This window comes from Candoia aspera, chromosome 2 (genome assembly GCF_035149785.1).
Source record: "Candoia aspera isolate rCanAsp1 chromosome 2, rCanAsp1.hap2, whole genome shotgun sequence".
NCBI classification, from domain to species: domain Eukaryota; kingdom Metazoa; phylum Chordata; class Lepidosauria; order Squamata; family Boidae; genus Candoia; species Candoia aspera.
In genome coordinates, this window is record NC_086154.1 from 232686011 (window position 1) to 232707880 (window position 21870).

At 39.0% G+C, this 21870-nt stretch overlaps 1 protein-coding gene across 1 annotated transcript in view; it reads left to right on the top strand.

Moving 5' to 3' along the window:
- Nucleotides 1-16709: 16709 nt before the first annotated feature.
- Nucleotides 16710-21870, top strand: part of ARHGEF28 (Rho guanine nucleotide exchange factor 28) — a 71826-nt gene continuing 66665 nt past the window's right edge. The window contains exon 1 of the mRNA XM_063295513.1: nt 16710-16978. Coding sequence (XP_063151583.1) covers nt 16891-16978 — 88 coding nt within the window. The 5' untranslated portion in view covers nt 16710-16890. The remainder of the gene's footprint in view (nt 16979-21870) is intronic.

Here is a 21870-nt window from a genome sequence, read left to right on the forward strand (position 1 = left end):
CTGCAGTTTTTATGTTTGAGTTCTTAATAAACGAAAGTCTAGTCTTTGACACTGATGCCAGAAATGGCTATTGGCCGGTTAATTGTAGTGATGGTTTCCTACCAAAAAGAACTTAACGTAGAAAGAAGTAAATTGCCATTGTAAATGTTTAATTTGCTGTAAACTAAACGGGTCAGAAAATTGCTGCACATGGAATGGCATTACTTTTTAGGCAATATTTTGAAAAAAAAGTGATGGCTTCCACATTATAGAAAATACTTTATCTGCATTGTTTTTCAAGAAGGATTGAAAAACCAGACACAGTCCTTGACCAACCACCAAAAACCTAATTCCTTTTTTCAATAAACTCAGGTTGTAGTAGACATGTACATTCAGCATGTTTTGCAGATCTTTGTGCAAGATCTTTGTGTGAAGGGTGGATTTACTTTCAGTTGAGCTTGTAAAGGAGAAACTTTCCCCTTCAGGTGAGGTCTGTGTGTTTTGGAAAAGAATGCTTGGTTCGCTTGTGCTTCCTCCTTCCTCCCTGTTTTTATGTAATATTTGAAACCCAACTTTGCAGTCTAAACTCAGAATGAAAACAGATCTGCATATAGTGTTAGAAACTTGATACAAAAATGGGCTAACAAAATACAACTACTGTAGAAGGAAAAAAATGTTCACAGAATGTATTCATTTTTTTTGACAAAAATATTTATTTTAGCTTAACCATATAGATTATAGAAAAATGATGGAGTTCTGCAAAATGTGCTTAGACACAGAATATTCATGCTTCTCTTGCATAATACTGGCACTGTCTATGATCAGCAGAAAATAAATTAAAAATGGATTTGATGCAGCAAGTCTTTATTCCAGAGTTTTGAAAAAGAGCCAGGAAACAAAATAACAACATAAACGCAGTTGTTTCCTGTAGTCAAAAGAAAAGGGTAGTTTTTTTAAATGTGTGAAATTGCTGTTCTTGTTTATAAAGTCAGAATCCCAGGTTCACTATAAATAATCTATGCTATTTGAGCAGTATTAATAAGTAAGGATAATTGGTGATTCAGTATGAATTGTACAGCATGCCCCTTTAAGGAGAAAAACTTGCTTAAATTAACCTATTAAAATAACACAAGAGCTTATTCTAAAGCCATCTAGCATTTCAGCTATAGTCAAGCTACTTGGAAGTGGTGAATATTGTAAAGGAACATTGTTTGGTCTTTTTATTTCCTTCTGTTTTCCTCTTTCAGTGGGTGTGGGGGAAGGGAAAAGAATTAATTCCCACTATTGGCAACAGGGAACTAATGAGAAATTGCCTTTCTTTAAACAGATCGTGTAGATGTTGCGCCTGAGAAGCCACCTCTGAAAAATGAAGATGTGACGGTACAGTCAAATTGCCTTTTTATGAATTGCTAAAATCAAATGAGATGCCTGTGTCATCATACCTATATTGCACACTTTGCTTTGAGAGCAGAATACTTCACAGAATCCCAGACTGGCTGAAGACAACTAAGTAATGCTTTTTTCTATAGATGTTCCAAGACCGATTAAAAATGGTCTGAGATTTAAAAAAACCCAGACAGGCTTGCTGTCTGCTAATAATATACTGAAGAAAACAGTTTTGCTTGATGCTCAAACCATGATAATTGTGACCAATCGTTTATAGTAAGGAATCTGTATTGTACCATCAGGGACAACCTCCAAGAATGGATGATTTTCATGGCTGCAGCAGTTTTCTATGGACATTTCAGTTTCTCATGTTATTACATAAAGCTAATGATAATTTGCTAATAAAAGTGTTAGAACTCTGGAAGACCTGAAGGAATAAAATTGTTTTGGGACACTTGGGTATGTGCACCCCCTTATATTTAGTTGGACCACTGGCTTGGTGTAACCCAGTTAGCGTTGTGGGGGTTTAGCTGGAGATATTTCAAAGGAGATAAACCTCTTTTGATTGGCAATGGTAAGACTTACGTTTAAAATCTTCAGCATTGCAAAACATGCTTTTCCACTGAGTCCTGGAATTCCTAGCCTTGGATGGACTTGTGTTTATAGGGATTTAACTGTAACCCCAGATATCAGAGATCTAAGCCAGGGCATAATTCCTGTTTCCACCTATTTTCTGATATGAAAATGGTTTGTCGGCATGATCTCAAGTCTTTGAATTATACCAGGAAATAGAAGGTAAGCAGATGTTGGTGATATTTTATGATCTGCATTGTCTGCTTCTTGATTTTTCAAAGCTGCTGGAAGTGTTCTTTCTTTATATGGTGCCTTTAAAAGCTGTGACAGCCAAAGTAGTTCCTCCTCCTCCTCTTATGATAAGCTATCCTTTTTGTTGCTTTATTTGCAGTATAAATTCAAGAAATTTATACTGCATTCCTGAAGTACTGGATAAGGTCTTGACTGTTGAGACATTATAAAACCTCTGGTTTGTTATTTGAGAATATTGGATGAGAGCTTGCTATAAAAGCAGATCTTCTTTTCTGAGTGGCTGATGTTGCTTGACAGTTTAGAAAAAATAATGTTCTGAATTCTGAAATGAACCACAGCAGCGGATGCTTTTGAAAAATATATTGCATTTTGAATTTTTTCAACACAGTTTATTATAGATTACGTACTGGAACGTAGCATCATTCCCATTTGTTTTCTAGTTTTACCAAGAACATATAATTCATCCACTGGAAAATGAAGATGACAATGTATTGGATTTAGGTAAGAAATATCTTCAGTTGTGTGCTTGTGTTTTTAAATCCTATATAACTTATTTATTATCACTTGTGAATGGGAGTTACTGTCTGATGACATGAAGTGACAGGTTGCAAATAATAGTGCTGAAACTTGTCTCTGTCACCTCTTTTACACACAAGGACGCACTGATTCAGGATTGGTGTTAGGCCGCTTTGTCCACACAATGTCATAGTTGTTGGTAAATCTTCACAAGTTGAACCAATTAACTATTCATTCACTGATACTCCAGAAGAAACATTGCAAAGATAGTGTTTCTGCTTATCCTCTGGAGCTGTGCTGTGTAGTTGCTCATGGTGGGTATAGCCATTTTGCCCTGTCTTTCTGCTCCTCAGAGGTATCCCTCTCCATCCTAAAGCCAAGATGCCACGGCACCATGTTGCCTTCCTCCCCAATTGCTCTGAACTATGAAGAGAGGTGTTGACACTTCCCTGCAGAAAGGCCAGTCAATTTTTGTGTGTGTTCTTTTCCTCTCTGTTAAAAGCACACAAGCAAGGGAAGAGTGAGGATGGGAGCGAGGTGTCAGCTGGCTGCCATTCTTTACACTGTGGAGTCCTTGGTGCTCTCTGAGCTTGGTTGTTTGCTTGCAGATGTTTCCTTACCCAGCGAGGTAACATCATCAGTGCACGTGAATGTGGGGCTTGCTGCCTGTTTATATAAAGTAGCCCTGCCAGTTTTGGTGGGAGTGCAGTTTCTTCCTTGGTGGTTCCTTGATTAGAGTATTGTTTTTTGCCTGATCGTTTGTCCGGTGCTGTTCCCTGCTTATCTGAATGTGGGCTGCTGGAAGGGATGTAGTCTTCTTGTTTCTTTCCTAGGTTTTTTATTGTCCCTTTTGGATGGTGTGTAAATGTAGTTTATCTCTATGTGTCTATTGATGGCTGATTTATCTGAATGCCAGGCTTCCAGGAATTCTCTAGCATTTTTGGATTTGACTTAGAAACACTCCCATACATCCCCTCCAAAAAAAATCTCAGAAACAACCAACAGACTGCATATAAACAGGCAGAAAACTCCACGCTCACCGGCACTGATGATGTTATCTAGTTGGGCAATGAAACATCTGCAATCAAACAGCCAAGCTCAAAGAGCACCAAGAACTCCACAGTTCAACGCTGAGCTACAGATACTCTCTTCTATTCGAATTCATACTCCCCAGGGTCCTGCTGGAAGATGTGCTAGTTGGCTTAGTGGGAGGATCAAGGAGAGTTATGGGGAAAGTTACAGGATAGTAACTGTAGTAATGCCCTAAAGGATACAAGGTATCCTTTAGTAATGCCCTAAAGGATACAAGGAGTGAAGCAGATACTTGTGTAGAAATGCCTTGTATATTTTATCTCCTCTTAGTCTTTTTTTGCTATCTTAAAATATTCTTACCTTGCACTGAAACTGTGGATTACAAACTACAGGTAGTCGTCAGGTTACAACCCCTCGTTCAGCGACCATTCAAAGTTATGATGGCGCTGAATGAGGGGGACTTACAACTGGTCCTTGGAGTTCCGGCTGGCAGTGTCCCCGCAGCCACGTGATGACAATCTCGGCGCTTGGTGCCTGGCTTGCGATTACGACATCACAGAGAGCCACGGTCATGTGAAGCCGGAACAGATAGAATTTCTAGACAGCATTACCTTCCATGCTGATGTGGAATATACTGGTACTGCAGTACATGTCAGCATGTGGAATTCCAAGAATTGCAGTACCAGTATATCTGGAGGGTGCTAAGTTGAGGGAAAGCTGATATTAAATGCAGAACTAAGTATTGCAATCCTTTTACACATTTCCTTTGAACAGAGAGCATAAACCAGAAATAGAAACTGTTGCCAAAGAAGTCATTTTTTTAAAGTAAGGTATAAATAGATTCTAGATAATTTATTAATTAGAAGCAGAACTCTTAACTTATTAAGATATCCTTCAATAGATAGTACTTGCGGGGATTTCCATTATGAAACAATTTGAAATATGACTCTTGGCATTAATTTCCACTTTGTACTTGATGTATTTCTTCCTTTAAGTAACAACACAATCTCAATTGTTTAAAGAATAAAGGAGCAGGTAATCATATCAGCGTGAAAAGCATCACATTGGTATATGTTTCAGTAATGGAAAGCATGTAGAACTCTTGTGTTTCATTCTGTTAGCTCTCACAATTATTTCTTTTCAGCCAGTATATATACTGATCCTTGAATTTTATACATTAATTCATATGGAGTAACAGCAAACAAAGTAAATGCAGAAAATGTAAATGTGGTTTGATTTGATCTGTTGGTTTTGAGCAATTGGCAAAGCCAATTAATGGCTTGCGAAAGGCCATTAGGGTCTGGGCAAGTCTAATCTCTGGGAGAGTGATGTCCAGAGGGCAGGTGCCATGGCAGAAAAGGCTTTCTTCCTGGGCCCAACCAGATGGCACTGTCTCGCAGACAGGACCTGGAGCATGCCTCTCTTGCCAAATCTAACAGGATGGGTAGACACTGCTGGGGAGAGATGCAATTTGGCCACCGCATTCTACACAAGCTGCAGTTTCTAGAGCAAGTACAAGGGTAGCTCCACAAAGAACACATTACAGTAATCTAGCTCTTATGTGATCAGCATGTGGATTTCTGTAGTTAGGTGATCTCTAACCAGAAAAGGACATAGCTGTTATACCAACTGAAACAGACAGTAGCCACCACTAGCCATGGAAGTCATTTAGGCTTCCATTGTGAACAATTAGGGAGCACCCTACTGTACCTGTTCTTTCTGAGGGAACACCCCCCCCCAATTTATAAAGTGTGAATTCCCAATTCTTGAAGCAGAGAACCCCCTTATCCATAAGGTTTCTGTCTTGTTAGGATTCAGCATCAGTTATTGGTCCTCCTCCACTCCACGCCATCCATGCACAGCCTCTCCTGATTCAGATGCCGTGAGAAGTCAAACTCAGTGTCATCTGTAAATTGGCAATATCTGGCTTCAAAATCCCCAATAACTGCCCCTAGAAATTTCATATAGATGTCAAATAGCCTTGGAGTCAATATAGCTTGAGGGCTTTTCCTCACAGCTCAGTTAAAGTGCAATCAATCCATCCCCTGGTCAATAGAAAACTATGTGAAAAGATGAAAGGTCCCCTGTGCAAGCACTGAGTCATGTCTGATCCTCTGGGGGGGACGCTGCTTTCGCCACGTTTACTTGGCAGACTACAGCTATACCAATAGGAAAATTGCTGATCCTGTTGCCATTCCCTGTCCTGTCTTTACTTCCTTGCTGATAAATGGTAATATCCTTATCCTGTCTGTTATTGCTTTGTTGCCCTCCCCTTTTCTGCACATCACCAGCCAGCCGGATGAATCCACCAATCTAAAATAAGTTGTGAAGGTGGGGTTGAGTTTGATGCCATAACTTGATGTCTTCTGGAAAGTTGTTATGCCTAGGACAATCACGTCTGGGCTGCAAAAACATAGATGATCACTAGATGGCAGCAAAGAGATACAGAAATTTTCAACTTGTGTGTGTTTTTGCAACCCAGACATGGAACCGTAATTTAAATTTGCACAAGCACAAATACTCCACAGTTTCTAGTTCTGTGGGCGAGGACAGCTGTTGTTCAATATTGTTAGAGCCTTTGTGCAATTCCTGAGGCCAGCCTCAGTTTTCCAATGTTCTTCCTGCCAGGCTTTACAGTTTGACTGTAGGACATGGCCAAGGAAGTAGCAGTCAGGGACTAATGTTATTAAATGACTTGCTGGGGTCATTTCTGAAATGTTTAGAAATTAAGTGATGCTGCATGAGAACCTAGTGTTATTCACTAGGTAGTAACCTAGTGTTACTACTTAATGTTATTCCAAAGGATTACTACAGGAAAAATGAGCACTGTTCCTATTTTTTTTTTTAGATATGAAAGTAAGGAAGGAAGAAAAGTGACAAGGGGGAAGGACAATACAGTCTAAGTGAAGGAGAAAAAGGAAAAAGTAGAGAATGAAGCTAAGGAATAAAAGCTGGAGGAAATAAAGTGGTAAAAAGAGAGGATGATATGGAAGGAAATAAGAGAGGAGAGCAAGCCTTGGACCTTAATTAAGCAAGACACACATCTGAAGGTGACCAAAGGAAGTAGGAAATTGATGGAGACAAAAATGGGCAAAAGTGGGCTTCTTTATCACCGCAATAGCTCAGGTAGAGCATTGCATTGTGTCTGTTTTCTAGGCAGTGGTGGGCTTTATCTGATGTTAGCTGATTAAAAGGTTGCTGTTCAGAAAGTAAATTAAATTCCAAGCTCTAGCCAAGTGTATCTATTTCTCCCTAGTCTCTCTGTTAAAAACATTGCTCACAGCCTCTATTACTTCTTTACAGAATGATTATCCATATTTCCATGATGAAGAGAAGAGTTGTTGCTAAAGGCTAAGTGCAAATCATTGTCTTGCATCAGAAAGTTCCAGATTGCATCTCTGTCATTTCTAGCTAGGGCTCTGCTCTTTGGAGTGGCTGCCAGCCAGTGTAGGTAGCACTGGGTAAGATGGATCAGGATCTGACTCTGTATAAAGCAGCTTCCCCAAGCTTCTATTCTAGATCATTTGATCCTATTCCTACTAAATTTGAAGGTATTGTTTATAAAAATATATTTGGAAAATGTGTACAAAGTTACTGTTATGGCACTAAACAGCAAAGGAACGTATAAGAAAAATTGACAGGTGTTTCAAAATGGTGCACGCATATTTACAATTTACAATTACGCCTTATATTGCTGCTTCATCACTCACATTCCAGAAAAATTCCCATGGAAACCCTACATTTAGCAGCTGATGTTTTTATTTTGCGGAGCCTTGGCTTATATTTCTGAGGAGGTGAGAGATTCTGCCGGCCACAGCTTGCTCTTCAGAAGATAAAAAGCCCAGAGGCCAGATTGTTGGCATCATTCACAGTGTGACCAGGGTAGCAAAAAGAAGATTTTAAGGGCTCTCCTTTTTGGGTTTTAGTTTCCTCAGTAATTCCTATTTAATTGCTCATCACTTTCAGGCATTGAACAGAATGATCTTCTTCATTGTGTGAACCACTTGGGTTATAGTGGAGTCTGTGCAAAAATTGCTTTCAATATCCCCTTTCCTTAAAGTCAGTTTCTTAGTAGGATTATAAAGGACTTTAGTTAATCCCCCCCTAGGAAAGTAGGTATGATGGTAGAAAAGGGATTTGGAATAAACATTTGCATGCTATCCTTTAGGGTAGTTTCTCCAATCTGGCATCCTCCAGATATATTGGTCTACAATCCCATCATCATGACCCATGACAAAGGAGGCTGATGGGAATTGCAGTCCAACACACTTGGATGATGTTGAATGAGGCAGGTTTTGAATATATGCCAAGCCAGGAAAATTAAACTAACCTCTATGGGTTGGCCTTATCAATAGGGTATTGTGGATGTTGAAAAATTTATTTCTTGGTTTTTGCCTTCAAGAAATACTTGCCCGATCTAATCAGTTAGATAATCCAATTCTACTGTTGTATTTGATCGTTTTGTTTTCCATATGAATGAACTGTGGCTTATCATTATGATGATAAACTACAGGGTGCCTCACCTCCATTTCCCCTTCCTCTTATCACCTTAAGCCATTGCTGGGAGCTTGAGTTTCAACATTTTTGCTTCCATTTTTATTAACCATAGTTAAGCATTATCTTTGCATTCAGATTAATTATGCTTGGTCTTAAGTATGATTACTTGAAACAAGTGTACTCTAGACCATAGTTTTGGAATGTGGCTTGTTTCAATTAATCGTGATTAAGAGTAAGCATGGTTTAGGGTTCCAATAGAAAACTAAGTGATTTTGGCAATGAAAGTTCCCAGTTGCCTCATAACCAGGTAAAGGGATGTAGGCTCTATAGCGCTTTGGATTTGAAGGGGAACTGGTGCTTCAGAGCATTTCTGCAACATCTGTTTATAACTCCTTAAAACAGCTGTATCTTTTGCCTCTGTGCAGTGCTCTCTGCTGTGTATCTTTTCTATTTATCCCACTTCCTATTTTACACATACTGCATTTTAAATAAAATTTATGTATTTGTCATATAAACCCCCGAACTACAGTAATATAAATAGCATGTACTTTGAATGTCAGGTGGAGCAGACCAAGACTGTTAAATAAGGAATTAATTGCTTACCAAACTCTGGAGCTGTATGACTGTGGTACTTGGACAATCAAGTCATAACATGCTAGTGTTTTCAAAGCAATGAATGCTGCTTTGTATTCTAAAATGTAAGATTTTTATTCCTAATAGAATAAGACAAAGTTTATAAATAATCAAATACAGGAAATTGGGTTGTGTCTTAGATTGGACAGAGTGATAGGGGAATTGTTTTACTGTTTGAACTGTATTTCAAGAAGAATAATCAAGTAGGCAATTTATCAGGTCTCTTTTCCTAACTTCCTTTAAAAAAGAAAGGTGAGCAAACATAGAAGAAACTACCTATTTGTAGTCTGGATTCCCATAACTCTATACTTGCTTCCATTTCACCTTAAAATATCACTTTTTCAGATGCTTACTTGGCTTCTTTCTCCTATCTGCTGGGCCTTCAAAAGGTTTGTTCCTCTCTCACACGGGCATATGAAAATACTTTGCTTGAGACTGCATGCAAAACAAATTTTAGCATCTTTCAGGAATATGAATTCAGATGATCCTGCAGCTAATGGAAACAGGCCTTCTACCTTCTCAGACTTCCATGTGTTTTCAGTGTAATACTGTTTGCTTTGATGGGTGAATTAGTGCTTGCCCTTCAAACCATAATTGGAAGCAGTGCTTTGAAGTGGGCTCCCAGTTGTAGATTTATGGGGAAATATTAACCAAAATTTGCTGACCAAAGCTCACAGCAAGCTTTGGTTAGGAACTAAGCTACAGTCAAAAAGTGAAACCATATTATGGGCATGTTTGGACAATATGACATGGCTTAGCACATATCCATTTGGAGGTTCCCTCACCCATCTTCCTTCTTTCAAAATGTAGTATAAATCAGAGAGGGAACCTCTGATTTGTTTTAAGCTTTTTTTTTTTTTTGGATTTGTTCCAGTGGACAATGTGCTGTGTTGGGACAATGTGGCAACCTCAGAACCGATGGTTGGTTTACTGCAGCTTGTGTATAACATGCCTATGGGCATAATTGTGGCTAACCATAAGACAGGTTTGATGTTATTTAAACAGAGTTGGTGAGCAAAGACTAAAGTTTGGTGAGATTGTGATTAATTTCAAGCAAGGGTTTGGAAGTTTGTTTGAATTGAGCTTGCTGGTGGGAAGGGAAAGGGTGTAAGAGAGATTCTTTGACCTTTTCTAGAAAAGAGGCTCTTGGTATTAGCTTAACAAGAAAGGGTCTTGTGCCACTTTAAAGAACAGCAAATATTTCCTGAAATAAACCTTTGTAGGCAAGAGCCTACTTTTCCAGATTCAGGAACTTGTATACTGTATAGTGAAAATATTCAAAGTTTTACACCTTTTTCCCTTGTGAGTTGTAAAGCTGTTGCCCTCTCCACTGCTGCAAATGTTTCAAGGGACAAGGGTAATCGCTCTGAACTGGGCAAACTGTATCTCCTGATACGGCCCTTTCCCCAACCTGGGATGCTTCCCTCTCTTTCTGCTTAGCATGAGAATCACAGCAAGAGTTGCCAGTTGAAAAAAATGGCTTGGTTGCTTGGCTGTTCCACAACTCTTCCCTCTCTTCCAGTGCTTCTTTTGCATTTGCAAAGTTTGTGAATACCCATTGAAGTGAATTAAAGAAAAAACAATTGGAGCTTTCCCTTCCAGGTAGAGATGGGCCATGTTTTGTTGTTCAGTTTCTTCTGACTGATAGACATCATTTTGCGGGAACTGTCAGTAGCTGTTTCTTTCTTCCCATAATGCATGTTTTTTTTTATCACCAGTGATACTGTCTAGCTACATAGCCTTTTATTGGCAACTTTCTGATTGCCTTTGATTTTTTCAAGCATCAGGGTCTTTTCTAGTGAGTCTTGCCTTCATGTTATGTCTCCAAAATATATGTCTTGTATTCATTATTCCATAAAACTGAATATTCGAAACAGCAGATTCAACAGGTAGGGAAATGTTAAATCCTTCAAATTCAATACAAAAATAATAGCAGGGAGACAATTTATATGAAAGTAATCCTCCTCAATATCCAAATAGGAAAACAAGCCAAAACATAAAAAGATTTTTGAAAATTAATCCCCAAAATAAGAGAGACCGTTTCTCCTTGCTGTAGAAAGTCTCTCTTAGAGTACATAACTTAAAAATATATATAAATTCGGTGATTTAGAAATGGGGTGGCTCAACCTAGTGTCAATGCTACAGCGTGGCTTGGAAATGATGACATCTCAGCCTCCTGGCAATCAGGATTATACCCAAGCAGCACGAATGCTGTTTGCGATTCTCAGGCTTCAAGTCGCCGTTCCAGAGGGCAGATGGGATGATTATGAGCATTTTCTTTCTGTGAAATCACTCTTGGGCTTCAGGAAAAAGCCTGCCCGAGCCCAAAAAAGAACCACTGCTGTCAGTTCTATCCGCGGAGCTCATGGACATAGCTGTTCAGTCAGCTATGTCCCAACTGGAAATCCAGTCCAAGAGATTCTCAACATTCATTCACATCACAATTCCAAGGCATTAGTTTTTCTTCATTCAGCTGTTCAGCTTTCATAGCCATATATTTCAACTGAGAAAACTGTAGTCCTGGCAATACATAACGCTGTTGGCAGTGTGATCTCTTTGCACCCTACTATTTTCTCTAGACTTGTCACAGTCTTTTTCCCAAGAAGCAAATGTCTCTTTATTTCATAGCTAGAGTTTCTAACACTGTGAATGTTGAGCCCATGAAGATAAAGTATATTACTACTTCAAATTTTTCTTCCTCCTTGCACCTGGTTGGCATTGCTTGTAGACATAATGTTATGGTTTTATTTTGTTTTTTAATACTAAGCAGCAAACCAACTTTTGCACTCTCTTCTTTCATCATCAGTGAGGGATTCCTTAAGTGTCCCTCACTTCCAGCCATCAACACATCAAGGTTGTTGATGTTTCTTCTGGCAATTTTAATTCCAATTTCTACTACTTCTAGCCCAACATTTTGTATAATAAAGTCTTCACATAAACTAAGTATACTACCTTGGTCCATTCTTTTCCCTATTTTGCACTATTTGATTGCTCCATATTCTATTCTAATTGTTTTTTCCTGGTCACCATGCAAATTCTTCCATGGAGAGATGAGGTGACCTGATACAACCAAGTTTTTAAGGGCAGTCTACAGTTTACAGTCTAAATCAAGTTTTTAAAGGCAAACTGTACCCCATAGTCTTTTTATAATAAGGTAAAAATGGCCATCTTTTGAAAATTCTCTTGCTTTTTCCATTACCCACCAAACGTTAACAATGTGATCTGGGGCACCCCTGCCTCTTTTGAATCCAACTTGTATATCTGGTAGTTCTCATACCATGTGCTGTTGAAATCTGGATTACAAAATCTTAACCATAATCTACTAGCACATCTAATAAGCACAAATTTTCAACAGTTTGAGCATTCTTTAGGACTGCCCTTCTTTGACCCTTTCAGTGATCCAAAGATGCCCAGCATCCTTCCAGAGACTGGGTTCCTAGCCATAATAAAATAAATAGTGGCCCATGAAAATAAAATACCCCCCCCCAAATATGTCATGTGAGACAATTGTTTAAAAATCTTCAAATATATACATTTGAGTTTGCCCCCTCCCTTAAGCTTGGACCCTAGGCCAAATGTGCCCCTACCCTCTTCTACTTCCTCTGTGCTGAGTGGTCCCATTTCTTCAGTTCTGTCTGAATGTCTGCAAAGATACAGAGATAAAAGGGCATATTAACAATGGGACAAATGTTATAAAATATGGTCAATCTAAAATACTTTTAATGAACTGAAATATACCCCAATGAGAACTATTATTCACAGCAATAGTAATTGGCAAGGCTACATTACAAGCAAGGGCAAAGCTACTCCAATATTTGCAAGTTTGGGAAGGCAGTACTAAATCTATGTGTCACAGAAATAGAGGACTTTTTTTTTTCTTTTTAAGAGTAGTACTATTTTGATCTATTTTGCAGTTTTGGATACTGACACCAGAGGCTGGTACAAAAAGAAATGATGTATTGTACAGTCTTCACAATCTGTATTTATGGCCTAGATGAACAATTATATTTGCCATGAGGCAGCTTAAATAGTTTTTTTTAATCAGTAGGATAGTCATTCTGCAGTTATGCTGCGGATTTTAAATTTATTTATAAAAATAATTCATGCCACTTTTAATCTTTAACAAATGTCCTCAAATAAATCTACAAAACAAAATATCAACTAACCAAATTAAAATTAAGAACTTAAAATCACAAGAAGATTTTTTTTGTTTTTATTTTTGTTTTAAAAGGAAGCATCCTTAGATTGAAAATACTAAAGACCAGTGCAATAATAATGTTTTCAGTGCATCAGAATAAAGCTACTCTTACATCTTTTGGAGTGTGGGGAATATAATAGTGTAGGAACGTGTATGTGGCTGTGGGACCTTGGTCTTACAGGACCTGTCTTGCATTGGTAGGAATCAAGTTTGTTTTGGAAATTTGGGGTTATGTACCCCTTTGAAAGTGGGGTCAGCCCATGAACAAGATCATATGGAAGGAAGAAATATTTCATATATCCTTAACTCAGGCTTTATAAGTACTAGTGCCTAGGAACAAATTAAGTCAGTGCAACAGCATGGTTAAAGAGCATGCATCAAGGAGAAGTTTAACTGTCTCATTCTGCATCAGCTGTAATTTCTGAACACTTTTCAAAAGTATGCCAGTAGAAGGCGGTAGTAAATAGCCAATGCTCTCAGAGAAGCAAGCAAAATGCAGATAGCTGTTATCTTATGGGATAAATGTAAATGGGTAAATGTTAAGAACTCAACATGCATCCCTTATGCAACTGTGCTCTTAATGAAAATATTACGTAATCAAAGTGGAATGTGTAAATGCTTGTTTAAATGCTGACTAGGTAAATGGGGATTCTTAAGCTTGAAATTCATTGCATAGAAAGAGGCTGACTATCACTGGTAAAGTCTTGAAAATAATCTGACATGAAGCTTTGCTTTAAGGTAAGGTCATCTATGTGTATGACACCATAGTTCATTAAAGAGTGTTTATATTATTTATTTGTCACCTTGTAATGCAGGAGTGAGCCCATGCAGCTTCAGCCCTTGCACCCTCAGCCCTTTTCTTTAGCCCTCAGAGGCCTCTGCATGGCACTGAATTTGGCAGCAATCAAATTTATTTACAGTGGTGCTTAAAAGTTTGTGAAACCTTTTGAATTTTCTGTATTTCTTACTTGGGAAAAGCAGGCAAATATATGTTGTATGCTGACCTCTGCCATCTTCATCAACAGCAATAAATAAAACGGTAATGAAGATCCTCGAGTACTAGAGACGTACAGAAACCTAGCTATTTGCTATCTATATACTCTTATGCTTGCAATATTATTCTGAAGATTTGCAGTCTGCAAGAGATACACAGATAGTCCTCAACTCAGGAGCATTTGCTCAGCGACTGTTCGAAGTTAAAATGCTGCTGAATGAATGGTGGTTACAACTGGTCCTCGAAGTTATGGCTGTCCCAGCACTCCCGTGGTCACATGATCTGGGTGCTTGGCGATCTGTTTGCACTTATGACTGGTTGCCAAGCACCCTGTGATAATATGATCTCTGTTTGCAACCTTCCCTGCCGGCTTCCCCAGAAAGGCAATGGGGAAGCCAGCAGGGAAGGTTGTAAGTCACTGGGGTAAGTCCCTCACCCACGCACCCTCCCCAGCCCCTCTGTGCTTGCACCACACTGGCCCCTGTGCACCCCCATACACCCTCCTTGACCCACGTGGCAGTCATTACAGTGGCGCCTCTCATGCACTGCTGTGCACCCTCCCCAGCCCTCCCCCATACCCTGCACACCCCCTCACTCCCTCCTCAAACAGCAGCAACAACTTGCCTGCCTGCCAGCCTGGGACTTGTAACTTCCTGACAGCTTCCCCACTGACTTTGGTTGCGGGAAACTGGCAGGAAGTTGCTTTGCCTAAGGACCATGGGATTCAGTTAATGGTGGCAACCCAGACTTGAGGGATTGTCATTGCTAAGCAATTCTGTTGTGCTTTACAATTGCATTGCTTAGTAACAGAAATTCCAGCCCCAGTTGTCATAAGTCAAGGATTACCTGTAGACTAAATTAAACTGACTAGCAGTGGAGGTTGGTGACAATCAGTAAGGAATACTGTGTGGTGGCCCTCGCTAGATTAAAATTATGCATTATGCATAAAGCTGCGGTAAGCAAAAAATCAGCATTGTGTTGGAATCATGTAATTTGCTAAATGCATCATTTCTAGCTTAGTGAACTCTGAAGTTGCAGGCACAAAGAGGTACACAGTCATAACTGTAACAATGCCAGGTGGGACAAGATTGCTCTTCCCATGTGATCCCTGCAAAATTCCCATTGCACTTCAGAGGGAGGGAAATTCCCATTGGTATCAGTTTATATTTCAACAAGCTCAGGGGAATGGAGGATCAGCCTATCCATGCATATTAGTTATGATGATTACATGTTAGCTTTGGTTCACAGATAATATGCTTTTCTATTAAACTATGCTGGAGGTTATGTGTAGGAGCACTTCACCAAATACATGTGTGGTTTCTGTATTTGCCACAAATTCCTAGTTTCTATGGTAATTTAGGAACAGAATGGTAAATCAGGACTTTATTATCTAGGACATACTTTTAGTTTAGAAAATTTAGAATTACATTTAATCAACATGACTCTAATGAAATCTTTGTAAAATGAAAAGAACTAACTGAAAAAAATTAGTTGTGCACGCATCTGTTCTTTTAAAAACATTTTTGAAACATGGATTTTAAATCAAATTGGTCCAAACTTTACACACATCCTTTTGATGACTTTAATCTGCATTTTTTTCTTGGCAAGACTATTATTAATGTGTAACCAAGTGTGTGGGTTGGCTAATCATTTGATTTATCAAGAAGTTCAGGAAATCATATGATCTATTGTACTGTAATAGATCTGTATATCTCACTGGTTGGAAATATGACAGAGGAGAATTAAGAAGCTCAAATGCCATTTTGTTTCTTAAGCTGATCATTTTATACACTCTTCCTTCCCCATTGCGTCGAGCACAAAAATAATGTACAACGAGACATGTTTTGTAATGAATTTTGGTTAAAAACCAGTAACCACGAATAGGTTAGTTTTGTGTTTACAAAAAGAAACCTTTAAACAAGAAAACTAACTGTAGTTTGTGTAGTGCAACGATGGAGAAAGGATAATGAGTTTCTGTTGAATACTAATTGCCACTGAGTTGTTCAGGGAGATTGTATAAGAATGAGAGACTTGTTGTAAATTAGTTGCTAGTTCTATTGTACATTGAAGGGAGGGCAAGACTGCTCTGTAAAGGTGCCAACCTTACAAATATCTTTATGGTAGATTGTCAGACTCAGGCACAATGACTGAAAACACATGCTTTTAGAAGTAAAATGTCTGAAAGGACAATAATAAGATGGTGGCTGTGGTGGGAAGAGCGGTCTTCCTCTTTAAAATTTGGAAACATGTGAACAGCCATTCCTTATGGATGAAGTATTTGTGTCTGCCAAAGTGATAAATTATGAGGGAAATCTTGAAATGTGAGGAAGTCAGGAATGTGATTAGTTTCACCAATTATTGTTTTAAATGTTGTCTTCAGAGTTTCATCTTTTAGAAAGGCAAAGACTTTGTCATTCAAATAGAAACTAACTTTTTTTAAAAAGTAAAGGAAATTGCCCCAGTTTTCTGTATCATTCTGAGACAATGCAAAAGTTCTTTCCTTCTCAAACAACCCTGATTATTCTTTACTTAGGTTGGGAAAATGAAAAGGCAAGTTAATGATTAATTGGCACATGGTGACCTTTGCAGTGACTGTAGACTAGGACACCGCAGCCCCACTCCTGGGTGCACATCCTGTTTTAACTTGACTCTGTCTGCCTCAGTGTTAGCCCATGTGCACTGATGCAGAGAACAGACCCCTACTGCCTCTCCTGGGTTTAGAGAGCAATTTGATTCTGTGTGGCTCAACCTTTTTACTTCCTACTGCTTGACTTGCTGCTCCTTACAACAGCTAGTACCACTTGAAAGGGGTGTTTGATTAGCAGAAACAATGGATTCTGATTCAGATGCACCCTTTCATTATTCTTGGCCATCCTTACCTAAAATGAAGATTCGAAAAAGGACATCCAAAACAAAAGGTAGACAAAAGTTGCTTCTTTAAACCATTCCTCTCTTTTGTTTGTTCTGTTTGATAGGTGCATACAGAGGAAAGTAGATGGTTCTGGTGTTTTTTTCTCTTTCATAAATATTTAAGAAACTGTGTCACAGATGCCAAAAAGTTTGAAAACCAGATATCTTTTTCTTGACAATGTATGGATGATCTTTGTCTCTTTTAAGCTAGTTTTGTATCTTTTAATAAGCATGCATCCAAGTTCTAAATAATTTTATTTAGCAGAAACTGTTTGATTTCATTAGAGCTTACTCTAAGCTGTGTTCTGCAATAGACCAAGAAGCAAATGCCAGATATGTATTTTAAAATGTGATAGAAATGAATGACCTATCAGATATGATTTGTAAATAGCTCTGTTTTTACTTTGCTTTGTTTACCCATGAGTGACTTTAATTATATTCCTGGAGGTTGTTATAGAGAAAGCCTATTGGTTCCTTTACAGAATCTTAGATGCATGAGATTTAAACAAAAGAAAAAAAACTTTCCTTCCTTTATGAGACATGCGCTTTGATGGTTATTGTAACAGTTTCAGACAGAAACAAGTATATTTTTATAGGAAGATGTATCTAAAGTGCATCAATTTAACAAGGTGGTCAAGGCTGTTAACAGAGGTTAGATGTTATAACAGAAGTATGGTTACACTTCTGTAATTAGCCCTGGCTTTGAGCCTTTTTCCAATGCTGTGTTAATGCAGCCTTTGGGCAAGGTTACTGAAGGCCATCTTCTGTGGGCTTTCTTTTGATGGCCTTCTTCATCTGAGTTGAAAGGGTGTGTATTAGAGAGAGGAGTATTTCTTCAGGGTAATAAAATTCAGTACTGATAGTTAGAATTCTTTTCCCAGTGTGTGGTTTGTCTGGTGCCTAAATTCTTTTCAACACCAAGTGAAGATCTGTTTTCTTTTTTCAGGCTTTCTAGTTTTTCAGTTTTATAACTTGCTCTCTTTTTCAATCCTAGCATTATTTTTATCTTTTGCTGTTTCTACCTTGACTTTGTGGACCTGCTTTAATTGGTTTTGTTATTTATTCATTCCATCACTTCCAACTCTTTGTGACTTCATGGACCAGCCCACGCTAGAGCTTCCTCTTGGTTGATGTCACCCCCAGCTCCCCCAAGGTCGAGTCTGTCACCTCTAGAATATCATCCATCCATCTTGCCCTTGGTCGGCCGCTCTTCCTTTTGCCTTCCACTTTCCCTAGCATCAGCATCTTCTCCAGGGTATCCTGTCTTCTCATTATGTGGCCAGTTTTGCCTTTAACATCATTCCCTCAAGTGAGCCGTCTGGCTTTATTTCCTGGAGGATGGACTGGTTTGATCTTCTTGCAGTCCAAGGCACTCTCAGAATTTTCCTCCAACACCAGAGTTCAAAAGCATCGATCTTCCTTCTCTCAGCCTTCCTTATGGTCCAGTTCTCGCAGCCATATGTTACTACGGGGAACACCATTGCATTAAGTATGTGGACCTTTGTTGTCAGTGTGATGTCTCTGCTCTTGACTATTTTATCGAGATTTGTCATTGCTCTTCTCCCAAGAATTAAACGTCTTCTGATTTTCTGGCTGCAGTCAGTGTCTGCAGTAAGCTTTGAGCCTAGAAATCAAAGTCTTTCACTGCCTCTATGTTTTCTCCCTCTATTTGCCAGTCATGGTTGCCATAATCTTGGTTTTTTTGAGGTTTAACTGCAAGCCAGCTTTTGCACTTTATTCTTTACCTTCATCATAAGGCTCCTCAGTTCTTCCTCACTTTCAGCCATTGAAGTGGTATCATCTGCATATCTTAGATTGATAATGTTTCTTCCAGCAATTTTAACCCCAACCTTGGATTCATCAAGCCCAGCATGTTGCATGATGTGTTCTGTGTACAAGTTGAATAGGTAGGGTGAGAGTATACAACCCTGCCGTACTGCTTTCCCAATCTTACACCAGTCTGTTGTTCTGTGGTCTGTTCTTACTGTTGCTACTTGGTCATTATACAGATTCCTCAGGAGACATACGAGATGACTTGGTATCCCCATATCGCTCAGGACTTGCCACACTTTGTTATGGTCCACACAGTCAAAGGCTTTAGAATAGTCAATCAAACAGAAATAGATGTTTTTCTGAACTCCCTGGCTTTTTCCATTATCCAGCAGGAATTGGCAATTTGGTCCCTAGTTCCTCTGCCTTTTCTAAACCCAGCTTGTACATCTGGCAATTCTCGCTCCATGAATTGCTGAAGTCTACCTTGCAGGATCTTGAGCATTACCTTACTGGCATGTGAAATGAGTGCCACTGTTCGATAGTTTGAACATTCTTTAGTGTTTCCCTTTTTTGGTATGGGGATATAAGTTGATTTTTTTCCAATCTGATGGCCATTCTTGTGTTTTCCAAATTTGCTAGCACATGGCATGCATCACCTTGACAGCATCATTTTGCAAGATTTTAAACAGTTCAGCTGGGATACCATCATCTCCTGCTCCCTTGTTATTACTAATCCTTCTTAAGTTCCAATCAACCTCACTCTTCAGGATGTCTGGCTCTAGCTCACTGACCACACTGTCAAAGCTATCCCCGATATTGTTATCCTTCCTATACAGGTCTTCTGTATATTCTTGCCACCTTTTCTTGATCTCTTCTTCTTCTGTTAGGTCCTTGCCCTCTTTGTTTTTGATCATACCCATTTTTGCCTGGAATTTACCTCCGATGTTTCTAATTTTCTGGAAGAGGTCTCTTGTCCTTCCTATTCTATTGTCTTCTTCCACTTCCGCGCATTGCTTGTTTAAAAATAATTCCTTATCTCTTCTGGCTAACCTCTGGAATTTTGCATTTAATTGGGCATATCTCCCCCTATCACTGTTGCCTTTTGCTTTCCTTCTTTCTTGGGCTACTTCTAGTGTCTCAGCAGACAGGTATTTGCCTTCTTGGTTTTCTCTTTCTTTGGGATGTATTTTGTTGCCGCCTCCTGAACAATGTTGCGGACTTCTGTCCAGAGTTCTTCCGGGACCCTATCTACTAAGTCCAGTCCCTTAAATCTATTCTTCACCTCCACTGCATATTCCTTAGGAATATTAGTGAGCTCAGATCTAGCTGATCTGTCGGTCTTCCCTAATCTCTTTAGTCTGATCCTAAATTGTGCAATAAGAAGTTAGTGATCTGAACTACAGTCAGCTCCAGGTCTTGTTTTTACCGACTGTACAGATGTCTGCCACCTTTGGCTGCAAAGGATGTAGTCAGTCTGATTTCGGTGTTGTCCATCTGGTGAAGTCCATGTATAAAGCCGTCTCTTAGAAGAAAGAGAGTTGGAAGAGAGTGTTTGTTATGCATAGTGAGTTATCTTGGCAGAATTCTATCAGCCTATGTCCCACTTAGTTTTGTTCTCCCAGGCCATGCTTACCTGTAATTCCAGGTGTCATTTGACTACCCACCTTAGCATTCCAGTCTCCTGTGATGAAAATAACATCTCTTTTAGGTGTATTGTCTAGTAGGTGCTGCAGATCCTCATAGAACTGATCTTCTTCAGGTTCTTCAGCATCTGTGGCTGGGGTGTATATTTGGATCACTGTGATGTTAAATGGCTTACCCTGAATTCAAACTGAGATCATTTTATTGGTTTTTTTGGATTGTATCCAAGCACTGCTTTAGCCACTTTACTATTAATTATGAAGGCTACTCCATTTCTTCTGTGGTCCTCTTGTCCACAGTAGTAGATCTGGTGGTCATTTGGTGTGAAGTGGCCCATTCCAGTCCATTTCAGTTCACTGACGCCCAAAATGTCTATCTTTAATCTTGACATCTCCCCAATAATCACATCCAATTTGCCCTGGCTCATCGATCTTACATTCCAGGTTCCAATGGTGTGTTGATCCTTAGAACATAGGATTCGCCATTCACCACCAGCACCGTCGGCCGCTAGCCGTCCTTTCGGCTTTGAGCTAGCTGCGTCATCACGTCTGGGGCTAGTTGAACTCATCCTCTGTTCCTCCCCAGTAGCATTTTGACCATCTTTCTACCTGGGAGTCTCATCTTCCAATGGTATAACCAACATATCTCTGGTTGTACTAGTTTATGCTTTTAGAAGTAATGTGGTAGTATTTAGGATCATGAGAGATCAAGAATCTATTGCTGACAATATCTATTGCTGACAATATCTCCCATTTTTTCCCCAGAGACAAATTCAGCAGTGAGTGTATAATTTGAACTGGGACTTTTCACTATTTTTCCCTATGCCACTTTTCCCTTGTTTCAATTTTCTATATGTATTGTGAGAGAAAGATCTAGGCAGCAATCTACCGATCTGAATATGAACTGAGAAAGTAGCAGGGAGAAAGGCTCCGTTACCACTAACTTTAACTAAAATTTGCTCCCATTCTTCCTGTCCTCCATGACTCAATTTACTATAAAACAAAAACAAAACCATCTGGAGATCCTATCACAAATTCTCTATATCAGTGTGTTCCTAAGGATACTTCCAATTGAGGTGTTCATTGTGCACTTGTGCCCTTATTGGTTTGGGTTTGGAGCATTACTGTATTCCATTCCGGATTTTCCTATATATTCTTCTGTTATATTTCTTTACAGGAAATGAGTTAGGGAAAATAGAGAATAATCAAATAGTGCCTTTAACTGGTAGTGGAAGTCTTGGACCTTTGTCTAGGATCAAACATGAAGAAGTAAGGAGTTTTTAGGAACCCTACAACTATGGGAGGTTATAAAAATTTAAACAATGTAAAAGAAGAGGTATAAGCTGCATGGGCGGTGATAAAATTTGATAAATAATAAGTAAATATATAAAACAACACCTTAGGTATGTTCAATCAGCATCTCATTCTTCCAGCTGCGGTTCCTCTGCAGCACATTTTTATTATTATTTTAAATTTATTTGATTTTC